This window comes from Pararge aegeria, chromosome 14, assembly GCF_905163445.1.
Source record: "Pararge aegeria chromosome 14, ilParAegt1.1, whole genome shotgun sequence".
In the NCBI taxonomy this organism is placed as follows: domain Eukaryota; kingdom Metazoa; phylum Arthropoda; class Insecta; order Lepidoptera; family Nymphalidae; genus Pararge; species Pararge aegeria.
Window position 1 is genome coordinate 12,477,944 of NC_053193.1, and position 17,575 is coordinate 12,495,518.

At 34.8% G+C, this 17,575-nt stretch overlaps 1 protein-coding gene across 1 annotated transcript in view; it reads left to right on the forward strand.

Moving 5' to 3' along the window:
• LOC120629631 overlaps positions 1–17,116 on the forward strand; it is a 46,837-nt gene extending 29,721 nt beyond the window's left edge. The window contains exons 38-47 of the mRNA XM_039898625.1: positions 33–144; positions 492–644; positions 1,331–1,464; positions 1,868–1,985; positions 5,828–5,952; positions 6,722–6,987; positions 7,769–7,833; positions 8,703–8,862; positions 16,372–16,568; positions 17,006–17,116. Coding sequence (XP_039754559.1) covers positions 33–144; positions 492–644; positions 1,331–1,464; positions 1,868–1,985; positions 5,828–5,952; positions 6,722–6,987; positions 7,769–7,833; positions 8,703–8,862; positions 16,372–16,568; positions 17,006–17,116 — 1,441 coding nt within the window. The remainder of the gene's footprint in view (positions 1–32; positions 145–491; positions 645–1,330; positions 1,465–1,867; positions 1,986–5,827; positions 5,953–6,721; positions 6,988–7,768; positions 7,834–8,702; positions 8,863–16,371; positions 16,569–17,005) is intronic.
• The last annotated feature ends 459 nt before the right edge of the window (positions 17,117–17,575 follow it).

Sequence of the window (17,575 nt, forward strand, 5' to 3'; positions counted from 1 at the left end):
TTGATTTTAGGTGATCATTTTACATTATCTAGTGCACAATCATCTAGCAACATGAGTCAATCGAAATCAACGACCAGTGTTATAACTTACCAGAGCTACTTGCATGTCAATAACTTGTTGAAACCGGGATCAAGTTTGTATCAGGTACTTGTAAAATATACAAAAAGATAATATCCATAGGTATTGCAAAATCCTTGAATGATTCGACAAAGAAACTAATACTACCAAGTTGAGTTTCTACAATTTGTTCGTCATTGTTAATTATTTTCTTTTTCTATTTTTAAATTAGAGACACGAGTAATTGTTCCGTAAGAACCATAAACACAAAGATTCATTCATTTAACTAGAATAAAAATATTATATAAATATTCATTCAATTAACTAGAATATTCAAAGACATTATTGCCTTTCTTAAAGGTTTATTTTTACTTAATAGAATTTGTCTGTTAACTTTGAATCTTTCCAAACTTACTTATATTATTTTGCTCTAGATATTTGGATATTTAACTTGCATGATGGCAACAGCAAATTACGTTATCTCTTTGTATGAACTTGTGACTTTGAACGATTGCTACATAATATTCTGGATTCAGTCGTTCTTTGACGTTTACTTTTATGCGAAAATATATGTATCTATGCATCAGGCAAGTAACTTTCATCTATATTCAATCTACTATTGTTATATTAGATTGTATAAAATGCTTGAAATCTGATTCAGGATGTTAATTTTGGCAGGTGCACGCCGGTTAATTTTCGTATTCTTTCCGGTAAAATATACCGCTTACTTTGTAAATGCCACGCATAAATAATGTACAACAGACTGTCGAAATTATTTTAAAATAAAATATATCAGACATCAATCAACAGAATTTTCTCACAATTTTTTTTTTTTTTTTTAATATTAAAGGAATTTGCAATTGTCTATCACGCAATTGTTTATTGAAAATAATTATCACCTACAGAACAAACTTTTAGTTTTAAAATGAGAAACCAAAACACATGATTATTGCTAGTAGTGTAGCATGTGTTATTCATAGGTGGAAATGATGTAATCAAGAAATTAATGAAATATTAAATATTAATATATGATAATATTATAATCGGACTATATCGAATTGCCATGAAACTATAGATTAAGTTCTATAAAAAGAATAATCGATAGTGGAATAGGTTCAGTAATTATACAATTCTCATCCCTACATTATCATCCTGATTTAGACAAAGTATAGTGCAAACTAACTTTAAAAAATTACACAATAATTAAAATTACATGAGGACGGTCATCAATATGGTAAAGAGGTAAAACCAATTAACCATTGTAAAATTACAGGGATACCTCAACCGGCACGGCAATCTAATATTGGATCCCACGAAATGCCGTGCCAGGTATTACAGACATAAACTGTGGGTATGGTCGGACCTGCTCTGCAATTTCCCGTTTGAACTGTTTGGGTTCTGTTTTGCGTACGTATTACTATCCAAGATCATTGGGCTAGAATTTACCTACTGGAATATAAGAGGATATTGAAAAAGTACCATTATCATTTGGTTTGGGAAGAAGAATTTAATTTATGTAACGCACATTTTAGTTTTTAAATAAGCGATCTAAACTTACAAAATTTATCCCTTACTGGTTATAATGATACTTGACGTCGCAAACGTTTTTAACTGTATTCAAATTTGACATATTAGTTTGCTGACTGAGAAACTAAGGGTATGATATGTTAATAGTACTGACTACGATCGGCAATTAATACGTACCTTCTCTACAAAACACGGTGGTAAAGTAAATTTCTAAGATGATCATTTCAGTTAAAAATGGTATCGTTATAAAATAATCACCTCAGTATCTCCTTGTCTTTTTCAGTAATCCAATAACAGCGGTGCACTATTTTCGAGCAAACAAGCTGCTTAGGCTAAAGTACTTGGTCGAGTTTTATCGCAAAACCTCAGCTGAGCTTACAAATAATTTAACAATACTGCAGGTAATATGTATGCTACTGCCAATGTGTGTTAATCAGTTAAAGTCCAGCTTACCTTGTTAGTTTGCACTATATCGATAAAAAAGGTCAAAAATTATCCCAATATCTCACCTGACATACAACTTTTATAATAATGCAGTTAATACATTTCTTATCACGAATGTGCGTGAATCACAAAACAATGTTACAGTACAAAATAAGTTGTTGATGAATAATATCAGACTCTGATCACCATCTATTATCTGACTGACGTCGTGACCAATCTGTAAAGCCTAAAGGTAATCTAGGTAACGCCAACGTCAAAGCGTTGCGCATTCTAGCGGTAACATACACCCATTGCATCCACCGCAATTACTATTAAGCATGTTTCTAGTTACATGACATAACATTCAGTCACTTGTGCACACGACTCCATATGTGCTTATCCTGGACAAACTATGTTTATAATAGAAGTTTAAAATGCACGTGTGCTTTTTTGTAATTAATGTAAAGTAGTTATAAGCCCGGACTGAAGGTTTTTATATGTATTCAGAGTTTAATTTAAATTCACATATTTTGAGAGACTATTCGGTATTTACGATTTTTTTATTCGGAATATAATACAGTGTATTGAAGCTAAGTTTATTACATTATTGTTGTATACATTCCGTATGTGCAAAAACTGTTCCTACAGTTATATTATTAGCGCGTTCAACCACACAAACTCAAAGTTTTATAATATAGACCTTATTTTAGCTTAACAATGTGATTCAGTTTGTACCAAGTCCTATGATTTATTTCCTGATTTTACAAAAGGAGGGCTATATTTTTGCTGCAATATGTATGAGCGTGCTAAAAAAATATAAATATGGGAGGCCAAGGTAATTACTTATTCACTATAATACCCACAATGTTCAGGATGGCACTTAGATCTTCAATCATTTATTCTCATAACTATTATTCTTCCTTCCTATTAAAGTATTCATTTTATAAAAGAAATCTTTAAAGCCCACCAACCTGCTTTAGAGCAGTGTTGTGGGTCTGTACTCTATAAACCTGACTTCCCAAGGAGTGAAATAAAACAACTGGACTGACTCTAATACTGTATATAAAGCTTCTCTATAATTCATATTACTTGTTACCTTCAAATGACTCTACTACCAGTTCGGAATGCTGTCTTCGGCAGAGAAGACCACTGGCAAGAAACTCTACCGTTGCTCTTTTATTCAATCAATTAAAACAACTTATCAACACAATTACAACATTGTCGTATGCAATAACGCTAGGCCCTTTGATACAAGACATATTTTAAGACAGGTAAAACATAACTACTATTATCACTTATAACATCAGGACTTTTGGAACAAGTTGTTTGTATAGAGCAACCTCTGCTACATAAACTGTCGGTATAAAGTTATGCTAGGGCTCCATATATGATACCTAAATAAACCAAAGGATGAGATATACTTATCTAATGCAACATCAGGTACAACCATAGTACCAACAACTTTTAACAACTCCATCACCAGTACATACGACTTGTTTCGCCACAACAATATTTCTTTAAGTGTATCGTTTCCATTATAAATTATCTCAACCCAATTTGTAACGTTCTATCCACAATACTTTATACTTAATCTCCTTTTCTCAATTCATTACTTTAAATCCGTCCTCCCTTTTCTTTGCCGCCAATCTAACTTGTCAAACTCGCGTCTCCCGCCATAGATCCTATACTTTTATTTTTGACAGTCTACTAAAGGCCATTATTCTATTTTCAATACACTATCAATGAGTATACAAACTATGATTTGTTGATATATTTAATATAATCATCGGGTTTATCATAGATAAAGTGCTATAATTCCCTATTTCCTAACAAGCGCATGCCAATTTGGCTATATTACTGGTTTTCAAATGAGTAAATGAAATGATTATGATTGAATAAATAATGTTTATTTTTATTGTTCAAAACTTCTTTATAAACTACTAACTGTTGCCCGCGACTTTGTCTGCGTTTGATTTTGTTTTTGGATGTGGCATTCAATTTAGATGTAGTTCTAAAAAAAATTAAAGTATTCAGTGTCGCTAACCCTTAAATGAGGAGTTCTGTCCTCCTTCTCCAACCACATTAAGATCTACACAAAGTTTGGGGAAAATTAAACACATATTATATAACCTCTATAGTACAAAAAAAAATATTTAAATCGATTATAATTTGTCGGAGTTATGGGTAAAATCGTCAAACACTTTCATCCCCTTTCCCAAAGGAACCGAGCTTAATGTCTGGATAAAAAGCATCCTATATTACTTTTAGCACTTTCAAGAATATGTGTACAAAATTTCATGAGGATCGGTTAAGTAGTTTTTGCGTAAAAGCGTAACAAACAAACTTACATTTACATTTATAATATTAGTAGGGATAGGGATATTAGATATTATGTTATTCTTTCATACACATAATAAAGAAAAAGATTGAATTACTGTGAAATAATCCTATAGGCAATTATATTAAGGTTCAGATTGCAGAAGCCGAAGATAAGATACATTGTATATGAAGATGTCACAAATTCTTACGGCGGTGGTTAACCAAATTCCCGTTGCGGTTTAGGGGCAGTATTACAGCACAATCTCACACCAAATTACATACGTATACGTATAGATGTTGTATTACTACCGAAATAAGTTAAACCATTTAGAAGCCTCTGGTATATTCCAGCATCGGAGTAAATTACTTGTCTTATATATCCTACATACAGTGCAAATAGTTATCCTCACTAATATTACTGTAACGAAGAACCTTTTTACTAGGAACTTAACGTACAACGTAATTTTGAGCAAAAACTAGTAAAAAGCATTTATCGCATGATTATTTAGTCCGAATTGACAAAATCTACACTAATAATAAAAGTATAGCTGGAAGATTTCTGTACATAAAATATATATTTATTGTATATATTTGTTTATTATTGATATTAATTATGTAGGTATATATTAATTATTATCACTATCTACATATTTTATTGTAAGTTTGTTATATGTACATATTATATTTGTATATATAGGTTTATGCATGTTTATTTGCAACACAGAAGGTACAGTTAAATGCACCACCTACCTCTCTTCTTGAGCTGTTTTTAACGCCATTGGTTGCCTGGAAGAGATCGCTATGTAGCGATAAGGCCGCCAAATTGTATACTTTTTGTTAAATTTTTACTTTTAATTTGTTATGTTTATGTGGTGTACAATAAAAGTGTATTCATTCATTCATTCATTCATATTTTGAAAATTTTGACACGGGGATAGGATATAATCAATATTGAGTCCAAAACAGATTTTTATTTATTTTTGTCTTTCTGTCTGTCTATCTTTCTGTCCGGGCATCACGTGAAAACTACTGAACGGATTTAAATAAAATTTGGTATAGTGGTAGCTGATATTCCGGGTCAACATATAGGATACTTTTTATCCCGATAAACAATAAGTTTCCTCCGGGAAATGGGAATCAATTTTACTTCATAGCTCCGTTAAATTTGAACCGATTTTAATAATTTTGCAGAGATTCGCCCGGCCGCGTACTATATATAGTATGGAAATAAAACTGGACCCGGTAGGTTGCGTTGCAATTAGGTTCTTGGTTTTTTAAGATATTAAAACCGATAATAACCGATTTGATGCAGACGAAGTTGCGCGGGTCAGCTAGTATCTAATAAAGATACATCATTAAAATTGAATAAATTATCCTAAAAATATATACGCGTATTCTTATCTGTTACAACGTGTACAAGCTACGCTTACTTTGGGGCTAGATGGCGATGTGTGTAATGTCGTAGTATACTTATTTATTATTTATTAATTATTGTTTTCAGACGGCAATGACCATTTTTATTGTTGTGCTGCTTCTACATACCTTCACCTGTATATGGCTTCTGACCCTTATAGCTACATCCCCCCACAATATCGTTCGAACGCTGAAACTGCACTTGATAGATGAGTAAGCTAATCAGAGCAATCTTATATTTAGGACAGATATCGTATTATTTACCTCGACGATGCGACGTCGTAGGTGATAGCTTGGTAGTTAAAAGTTTACATTAGACCTTTATTTTCAAGCAATTTAATATCACTTGCTTTAAACATGAAGGAACACTTCTTGATAAAACTTGCATGACACACCTATATCTACGTCTAAGTCATCTACCAATCCGCACCTGTCCACCGTGGTGGTTCGACCTCAATCCGTCTTATTCTGAGACACTCGCGACGGGAGGACGGTCCCAAATGGACATTACCAGGTTTTCTTACAATTACTGAATTTTCTCTGGTCTAGTTAGCACCATACCCACGAAGACGTGAGCAGCTACATTATCACATACTACCAGCTGATATAGCTGTTAAAGGCTAACATTTAAGATTGAGTTTATTCATATTCCCTTGTTTTATAAACCCAAGTAACAATATTATTATCATCTACTTTTAATAAAAGAGTATCAGTGTCTATGTCTAGTAGTCACTTGTCGTGACCAATCACATTCTTAGTGACCAAAATCTCCAGCTCAAACTTGATTGATCCTCATTATGTAAGCGGATACCCTGTGATCGCCTTTTGATACCTTCGTGAGACAAAAGAAAAAGTGTTCCAGTTCCCAAATTGCATTTCACACAAATTAAGAACCGAACAGTCATACGAACAAGTGGTACACCAGTCAAGAGATACAGTGACAATGGATTGTCGATAAAAACAGTTTTTTTTTTTCTTACAGTGACATGCCCATGCGATTGTGGGACTACACAAGCTCCTTCTACGTAGTAGTTGCAGTTCTGACTTCTACGGGCGGTGATGAATTCCTAGTTGACGATATACCTTCTAAGATCATCCTTGCTATATGCCTCATCTGCGGGAAAATGTTGGCAGCCACTGTAATAGCTACATCTATGCAAGTCGCATATTCAGCTAGATACGCTTTGAATAAATACGAAAAAGCTACATGGGAGCTTATTGATGTATTGAAAAATCAGGGGTTGTCAAGTGAATATTACGTTTTGTATTAGTTCGATAAAACAGCGTGTAGATATTTACCTATATAACTAATACCTACGAAACAAAAATTAAGTATACACAATATAATAGAGTATGTGAAAAATTGCGGTATTATGTAGTGACGGCATATTTTGACGGCCGAGTGGCGCAGTGGGCAGCGACCCTGCTTTCTGAGTCCAAGGCCGTGGGTTCGATTCCCACAACTGGAGAGTGTTTATGTGATGAACATGAATCATATCATATTCCTGTCATATCAATATAATTTTTCATGATATCATAGGAACAAATTACTCCCTCCTCCTTTACTACTTAAAGCAAGGAAATATGCTAGAAATTTATATAACTAATACTGTTGCCCTCGTTTTTAGTCGGCGTTTATTATGGTTTTATACACATCGCATGGAAACCGTTTGTTTTTCTAAAGTAAAAAGTGTCCTTTATTACTTTCCGTCTTTTCAACTAACTCTATGGCAAAAATCAAGTTGATTGGTTGCTCAGTACGGGCGTGAAGGATTTACAAAAAACAAATAAACAAACAAACTTTTACATTTATAATATATTAGTAAGGATGTTATAGTACAGTATATACGTGTCTATAAACTTAATCATATCGGTGTCATTCGGGCAACCGAATCTGGGCTAAAAGTAGGCAACATGTTACGAAAAGGCTTTGCGTAACGACTCTTCAGAGGACGCCCAAAACATTTGTCTTTTCACGGATCATTTAAAGTTATATTTTCTGAGTCATAAAATAGACGCATTGTTCAAGGTTACCAGCTAATGAAATTTTGGAAGTACGTTCGAATGCTGTGGGTTTCTGAAAGAGGCCGCCAGGTAAGTATCTTCAGAAGAAATCTTTAATCTAAATGAAATGAAAAAATCTTTCTAATCTTTTTTTTCGCCTATTCCTGTTACTACACTGCAGTTATAAAATGTTATAAGCTGAATGTAAGTTCAAATTTTGCCACAAATCGTTTATAATTAGGGAATATTATTAAGTTTTACAATTAAAGATAACATCATTTAAAAGCAAGTATCCCTAACAAGATTAGTAAATGCTACAGTGCTCGTTTGACACCCTAAAGTAAACGTAGCGTGTGTTATCGGTACTAAGATAAATGATGAATATTTTTTAATGAATTTATTACATAAATACTAATACTATATAGACAAACACCCAGACACTGAAACACATTCATGTTCATCGTAAAACATTTTGCAGTTGTGGGATTCGAACCCACGGCCTCAAACTCAGAAACCAGGGTCATTGCCGACTGCGCTGCGCACTTGGCTGTAAAAATTCTTAGTTGCAGAGAAAACCGTATGTAAAATGGGCTACAAATGGGGACAAAATGTAAACTGTCATTTGTTGTCTGCACGGTATGGGCAGGAGACATTTTTCTCTAAGTAAAAGGACAGAATTTTATCTTCTCCCACAGCTGTATCAACTCCTCGAGGATTGTGTGGAAATAATATCCATATACTTTACGCGTATATACTATATAAACGGGGGCTAACTACCCCTATTCCCCGTTGCCATGCTTATGTAGGTGGATAGGCATATTTTATCGCTTGTCAGGGGATATAATCGGGGGATAATATTTTTGTCCCCTATCTGTGCTAGCCGTGCAGTGTGAGTTTTTTTATAAATTACCAATAGAGGTCAGTACCTATTTCTATCTAAAAATGTTTTATGTTTTAAGTTACCAGCTTTGATCGCTAAAACGCCGTACGTGCTCCGCTGTGACTTGATGTCGGCAATGTTTGGACAACATTTGCGCAATTGTTTTATTTTCGCCGAAACAGGCGAGCCTTTCCTGCGTCAGCTTAGCGTGTTGTTGGATTACTCCATCTATTTTCCAGGTAAAAATGGTTTAGTTGGTACATTAGTAGCCTAATGTAGATAAATAACAGTACTCCGGAAAAACCTCTTACGAAATGTTAGCTTCCCTTACTAATTATTTACGAGAATATACTTGCTCTTATTGTGTACTATAAATTACGCGTGGTATTGTCCGCGTAAAACTTCTGATAAGTAACCTTTCCTCGCTTTTCTCTTTTCTTTAAATTTCTTTTCTCAACTCATTGGGTCATCATTGGTAGCATGATAATATAGCCTTTAACCTACGAGTATCTTGACAATCTGTCTAACAAACGCAAAAATCAAGAGATGTCTTCAAACATATAAACAAAACAATCTTTTTCCAGCTTTATTTTTGGTGTAGATATATTTTTTTGTAAATTCTCAGTTGGGTAACTCTAAACAGAATTAGAGTTTAAAGAAATTCATAATGCGTATGTACTTATTAGTTAACCATCTTTACATAGTATATATATCAAGCGGTGATAGCCCAGTGTGTAGAAGCTCGACTTCACTTTCTGGGGGCCGAGTTCGAATCCCAGCACACACCCCTAACTTTTCAAAGCTACGTGCATTTTAAGCAATTAAAATATAATTTGCTTCAACGATGAAGGAAAACATCGTGAGGAAACCTGCATGCCTGAGAGTTCTCCATAATATTCTCAAAGTTGTGGGGATTCCACCAATCTGCACTGGGCCAGCGTGGTGGACTAAGGCCTTAACCCCTTCTCGTTGTGGGAGAAGACCCATGCCCTCTAGTGGGCCGTTAGTGGGTTGATATGATGATGATGATGATGACGTAGTATAGAATAAAGTCGCTGACGCCGTTTGTACGCTTAGATCTTTAAAACTACACAACAAATTTTAATGCATGTTTCAATGGTACATAGAGATAGAGAACGATATATTTATAAGGAAGGTTTATATGCAGTAGACATGAATATTACAGCCAAGAAAAGACAAGAAATTGTAACTTATGCTTATCAAATCACACGCGTCTAACCATAATAATTTTAAACGTGCAGTATTGCAACCGTGCAAAAGCGGGTCGCTAGTGAAAATATGAACTCAATAAATTCAAATTCAAAATTTCTTTATTCGTGTAGGCCTATCACAGGCACTTAAAAAGCGTTTATACATATATATTTACATACCTACTTGTAAGGGGATGCTGATAACTTCGTTTGCCAACTTAAACCTAAAGCTACGAGGGTTCCAAACGCGCCCTGGTCCAAGAAGAACCCACAACAATCTTAGCCGGGTAAATTTTTTTTTTGTTATCTCCATCCTCACAGTAAATTTATATTAAGCTGTGAAGTTAGAGCAATTCACACCCAAGCTTTTTTATCGTTAAAGTAATCCTTAACATTATAATAGTATTTTACAGTAAGCTTAGGTTTTATATAAACTTTGAACTTATTGAGATACTTAATAAGTACCTACTACCCATCAAAATATATGTATATATGTATGTCCTCCTTGTTGGGACCCTTTTTATTCACTATTTTTATTCATGATATCGATCTCTGCTTTATACATTCAAAATTTTTACTTTTTGCTGATGACTTGAAGATATTTCGTACAGTCAATAATGTTAAAGATGCGGAACTATTACAAGCTGACTTGTTTAGATTAGATGATTACTGCATTGAAAATAAACTTGATCTTAATGTCTCTAAGTGTAACTCTATATCTTTTACTAGGAAAAGGGAACCTTTTCTCTATGACTACATTTTAAAACATCAAAACCTTAACAGAACTGATATTATAAGAGATCTCGGGGTACTCCTCGACACTAAACTAATTTTTGATTATCATATAGATGCTATTGTGACCAAAGCATTTAAAGCTTTAGGTTTTATTATACGTGTTAGTAAACCATTCAAAAAAATGAAAACCATCAAAATCCTCTACTGTTCACTGGTCCGTAGTCAACTAGAGTATGCTTGCCAAATATGGAATCCTGCGTATCACATTTATATCAATAAATTAGAAAGTATTCAAAAGAAATTTATTAGATTCCTTAAGCACAAATTTCACCTTCCTAAAACTTCCTACGAAATATCATGTTCGGATTTACACCTTGTACCCCTAAATTCAATTCAATTCATTTATTCATAGCTTCCATGTACATGCCTTACAACTATAGTACATACACATGATGCCCTGTCAGGGCGTTGCTACATTGTTGCGAAGTTCATTACATTATTCCAATATTTAGTACCTATCGATATTAATCTAATAAAATATGTCTTATAATAATAGTTTGTTAGTTATTTATTAATCAAAAGGTTTTAATTTAATGGCAGATTCATAATTAATAGTTTAATGTCAAAATGTATAATATTATAATTTAATAAGTATGTCAGTGTTAAAGATAGTTAGTCAGATTAGTTCTGTCATAGGTCCTGTCACGTGTTCGCTGTAGAGAAAAATGATAATGATGATGTTTACTAATTCATTTACAACAATTATAGTCAGCAACAAACACTTAGTTTAGTTAAGTTAGATGTACATAGTCGTTTTGAATTTAAATTATAGGCTGTCACGCTATTGAGGTCTTGAGTAGGTATATTAAAGTAAGGTAAAGTACGTCTAGTTTTAGGATTGCAATAGCTCATCTATCTCATAGAAGCAGTTGTGTATGAGCCATTCTTTGAGTTTCCGCTTAAAGGCTGCATCAGTATTTTCGTCAGTAATATATTTCGGGATTTTATTATAAATATTTACCGATCTGTTTAATGGGCCTCTGCTGGACATTTTAAGTTTGCACCTAGGGTGTACAAGCTTATTTTTGCGACGCGTGCTTCTCTCGTGTTTTTTTGCATTGTCCACTGTTTTATACAGGTAATGGTGCTTTCTAACAAATAGAGCCGTCTCCATGATATAAATTGAGGGTAGTGTCAAAATTCTTTTATTTAGAAAGTGGGGTCTGCAGCTTTCGCGAGGTTTTATGTTGACTAGAATGCGGATACATTTTTTCTGGAGGATGAAGATATCCTCTGCGTTGGTGCTTGCACCCCAGAGGATTATCCCATATCTTATCCAAGAATACGCGTATGCATAGTATGCGGAGAGTGCAATTTCATAACTTGTATTTGCTTTTAGTATGCTGAGAGCATATACAAATCGTGAGAGCTTGACGCTTAAATTTTGAATATGGCTCTTCCAGTTCAGGTGTGTATCAATAGTTAGGCCGAGAAGGGTGAAGTCTGTAACTTCTTTGATTTTTGTAGTATTCACGAGCGATCTTAGATTTAGTGGTTGTTTTTGGTGTGGCCGGAATTGTATCAACTTAGTTTTGTTAACATTCATTTCGAGGTTATTGGAATTTAAATAGTTTTTGATGTTTGTTAGATTTTCTGAGATAAAATTTTCACAATCTGTCTCATTCGAGCACATGGATAGGATCGATACGTCATCCGCAAACATGATGCATCGCGAGTGTGAGTTTATCGAGTCTATATAGGTAGGTAGGTCGTTAATATATATCAAAAATAGTATACATCCAATGACACTTCCTTGTGGTATGGACCAATTAGAAACACGTACGTCGGATTCAAAGTCGTTTATTACGTTAGTCTGTTCATCGCGATATTGCACTTGTACGAACTGTCGTCTGTCCTTCAAGTAGGTTTCCAGCCATCGGTGAGCGTTCCCTCGTATACCCGAGTCATAAATTTTTTTGAGCAGTATCTTGTGGGAAACCCTGTCGTAGGCCTTGGTCATGTCCAACAGCAGCCCGACACCATACTTTTTTCCCTCCAAACAGTCTAGAACCTCCTGAATGTATTTAAAGACGGCTAGGGTTGTCGATCGATTTTTCCTAAAGCCATATTGGGCTTCATTTAAGATGTTGTATTTTTCGAGGAAACCATACACACGGTTGGTTATGGCTTTTTCGAAAATTTTTGATAGTGCTGGCAATAAGGCGATAGGTCGGTAGCTACTGGGATCATTGGGTTTCCCGCCTTTCTTCAGAATGGGTCTTATTTTTGCTATTTTTAGTTTATCGGGGCAGTAGCCTTCGTTGAACGATTGGTTTATTAAAAATGTCAATGGGGAGGTTAATTCATTAATGCAATTTTTAATTAATATCGGTGGGATTTCATCTGCGCCGAAGCTGCGTTTGTTTTCTAATCTACGAATAGTGTTATGTATTTCGTGCTCGGTAGCCGGCTCTAGGAACAAAGAGTTAATAGATCGTGATTGTGCATTACACATATTATACGGGTTGCGGTTTTCAGAGCACGTCTCATCGTCAAAGGATGACCTTCCAACCGATATGAAGAACTCGTTAAATATGTCCGCGACTGCTTGTGGTTCCTGGACGAAACCCGATTGAGTAGAGAGTGTTATATTTTTAGTGTCTGTCTGCCTGTTCCTGCTCGTCAAATCTCTTATTATGTACCACATGGTTTTCGTTTTGCTTTTAGAGTTACGCATCTTTTGTATATTATCTAATTTCCTCGATTGTTTTATACATTTTTTAAGCAGTTTACTGTAAATTTTGTGATGTCTTTTTAAAATACTGTTGTTGGACTCATTAATCAGTATTTTTATTATACGCTTGTGGCGGCAAGACCGTTTTAGCCCGGTGGCTAGGTAGGTTTTTGTTGTGGTTTTAATCTTAAGTCGTCGTTTAGGAATACATAGATCTAGGGTTTGTGTTAATTGGTTAATAAAGTTGTTGTAGTTTTCGTTAGCGTTGTTATTCTGCGATATTATTTTATTCCAGTTTACAGTTTTTAGTCTTGCTTTAAAATTAGACAATGATTTGGTATTGAAGATACGTTTAGTTAAATAACGGGTAAGGTTTGTTTTTGGTTCATCGTCGACTTTGAGCGCGCAGATTATACTTTTGTGATCTGAGATACCATGGTCCTCGACTTTAGTAACGAGGTTTTTCTTATCAGTGAAAACTAAGTCTATGCACGAGGACGTCGTTTCAGTTACCCGGGTTGGTTGGTTTATTAATTGCAAGAGGTTTAGTTCCAGCAATAGATTCGAGAGTTTACGGTACTTCATACACGTAGAAACATTGCCGACGTTTGTCTCTTACTTAACATTGTTAGAGGGTCAATAGATAGTCCGGAATTACTTACTAAGTTAGATTTATTTGTACCCTCGCGATTACCTAGGCATAAAAAGATTCTGCACGTACCCTTAACTAAAACTAAGAATAGATTTAATTACTTTATAATCCGTGTCTCTCGCCTTCTTAATTCTGTTTACAATGACCCCGAAATTGACTTATTTTATGGTAATATGAATAGTGTACGTCGCAACTTAGTAGATAAACTGTTGCATGCTAGGTAAACTTAACACTTTGTTTTAGTTTGCTGCGTTTTTGCTGGGTTCTATCAGGTACCCTTGTTTATATAAGACTTATCTGTGGAAACCTGTTATTAGTTTTAAGTCAATCAATCTGTTAACTAGTTAGTATCTACAACTGTTGGTTTTCCAATTAAAGAAAAAATAAAAAATAAATAAAATATTGTTGACCTGTTTAATACGAAGAAGTCTATAAAGAAACTCTTATCTCATCCATCTGTCTGGGACTCAACCCTTTGATAAGAATCTGCGAGCGTCATAAAAAGACACCCCTAAAAATAATACAATGACGATACGAACTTTTCCATAACTATAAAACCTTTTTGCATAGACGTTTATAAAAAGTATCTTAAGAGGTTCAAAGATTGTTTAATACAAACCTCCTCGTAGCTATAATTTGTAGTTTTCGAATGTAGTTATCGTCATCATCTAACTACCCTTGTGACAATCTCCCTGGCCCATCAGTGAGCGCTGTGAATTTGAGTAGGAAGTCCCGAAGTTTGGGAATCTATAATTTCAAAATTTTCTCTGGTCTGTTCTGGTCGGAGGCTTTGGCTGTGGCTAGTTACCACCCAACCAATTAAGACCGCACCGCATTACCGCTAAAGGATTTAGTATTACGGTGTGATGTCGCCTGGAAACCGATTAGGGGAATGACTACCAGCATTATCTCTTACCACCAGGTGAGATTGCAGTCAAGGGCTAAGTTGTTGTGGAAAACAAAAATTAAACATTACACATTCTTCGCATCATAAGTGCCATCTATGGGCCTTACTTGAATAAAAATATTTTTTGACTTGACTTTGACTTAATCTATATAGATTAAAATGTTATGTTGGTTTGTGTACGCTTCAAAAACTCAAAAAGTTGTGCACCGATCGGGCTGAAATTTAAGCATGATATATAATACGTATCAAGGATTGTTTTTATCTATTTTTCTCAATCATTCAATCACAATATGTCAAAGCAAACATGGTAAGATAGTAGTATAATATAGTTATGTTTAAGCGCAGCATACATAGCCAAGAAAGTGATAGAGGAATATTTTTTTCCCATTTATTAACGCTAAAGTACGCTCAATCTTGATACGACGTCATGAAGTTGATAAATAGAGAGAAATGTGTTAGTTAATTGAGTCATATGTCTCTGTCAACGGAATGGAGATAAGGGCAACAGGTGTAAATAGAAGTTTATTCAGTGTATATGCATTGCCTGTTATTTTACATTTTCGCAACTGAAGTTTGATTCCTGCTTCAAAGTGTTTCATTTTACGTAAAATAAACGTCGTATATACGTCGAATAAGTGATATAATTTCGTTCCATTAAGGACATTGCTTAAAGCGATTAGAACGCTTTAGCTTTTTTTTTTTGTTATTTTGGTAGTTAATTTGTGTGGTGCGATGCCAAAGCCGCAGCTGTTAACGCAGCGATCGTCTATCTTTTTTTAAATTATGCAATAAATTCTCATCCATCTTACTGTAACCAAGTTGTGGAAAAGAGAACCGCTTATTCCTTACTTTTGCCCCAGCCCAGTGGGTACTACTACGACTTCACTTACGCTGAGTTCGAATCCCTTCAGGCACCTCTAAGTTTTCTAAGTTATGTGCCTTTTAACCAATAAAGTATCACTTGCTTCAACGTTGAAGGAAAACGTCGTGAGGAAACCTGCATGCCTGAGAGTTCTCCATAATAATATAAGTGGAGTCCACCAAACCGCACTTGGCCAGCGTGGTGGCCTAACACCCTTATTATTGTGGGAGTAGAGTACCCAGTAGGGGTAATGGTTATTATGTGATGATGATGATGATGATGACTGCAAGTATATCTTTCAAGGCTTAAGAACCTTTTTTATATCCGTGGAAATCTTGATTTACTGATATCCCTGCGCCACGGACGGTGTTCACCATTGTTGCGTGTGATCAGAAAAATATGATCATCACGATAACATTCTGTACCTACTGCGTAAAATTACGTTAGATCCTGGAAAGTTTTCATAAAGTACCTATCAAAGAATTGTTTTGCTTAGTGTAAGCTTTGTGGCCTAGGCACTGAATCTCGATTAGAAACGGTACTTGAAAATCCGTAGCAACCGCGATAAATCCTATAGGTCTGCTGAGCTCATAACTAGCTCACAAAACCTGAACCAGAATTTTTATGTTATAACTGTTTCACTTCAGGAAATTACATAATAGTAGCGGGCGATAGTGAACCACGCATGCATTGGGTGGCATCAGGCAGTGTAGCCGTGGTATCAGTGCGGCCTGATCTGACGGAAACCACGCACGACCTCCTGGGTCCTGGGGATGTGTTCGGAATCATGCAAGGGTTGAACCGCGGAGTCTCTCATTGCTTCTCTTATAGAGCTGAAAACAAGGTAACTACGACATTGGATAGAAGCAGGCACTACTTTGCGGAAATCCATAATATATTATGAAAATTACGCTTAATATGCTATACTCCGCGTACAGCAGCAGAATCTGTATTGTATGGTGTCATTTATAATTTCTTCAATCCGTATAGTCCACACCAATCAGATCCTCGGCAATGTACCCTCTACGCACGTTTCGCTCCGAAACCGAAGTATCCTCAGGAGATGTTGACTTTACAATGAATAATTGTTGTTGGAGTTCTTGATTTGAAGTTATATAAACTCCAATGTTCTGAATGTCACGCCACATATGTAGGTCACAAGACACTAAATCATTATTTAACACATTAATTAAATCTTTGCACATAAAACTCTTTTTGAAGGACATGGACTTGATCTGCGCCTAAACTTTTAGCACGTTTTGAAGTAACTATATTTTTCAGGTTGGCATCCTCACATTGAGTTTAGATTCTTGGATCAACATCTTGCCGTATTTCCCAGATGCGGAAAGAATCATCACCGAGCGATCTGAGATTCTATTTACACAAATATGAATATAAAATGTCCCATAATATCGTACTTTAATGGTAAACTTCTAAAATAAAACAGATTTTCTGACAAACTTAACGTTTTATTATTAAACAAAAAAAAAGTTTAATTTGACATTCATAATCACCAAATGCCCATATAACATATAAGACTATTGAATTTTTGAATTTGTGGTTATCAAACACAAAATTCGATATCGCGTTCCTAAACATGTTCAATAACGCGATAGCGAAGCCGTCAGCAAAAACTTTGTAAAATAATGAAAAAATAATACATAAAGATACTACGATAATACGATACACGTCGCGTAAGTATAGCTTGTGTGACGCGTATTAAGTTCGGATTAATATATATCTGAATACCTAAATACTTATATGTATATTGTAGGTATTTAGGTATATTATTCATAAAAAAAATGTTAGGTGTATTAGACAAGCACACAGACACTGGAAAACATTTACGTT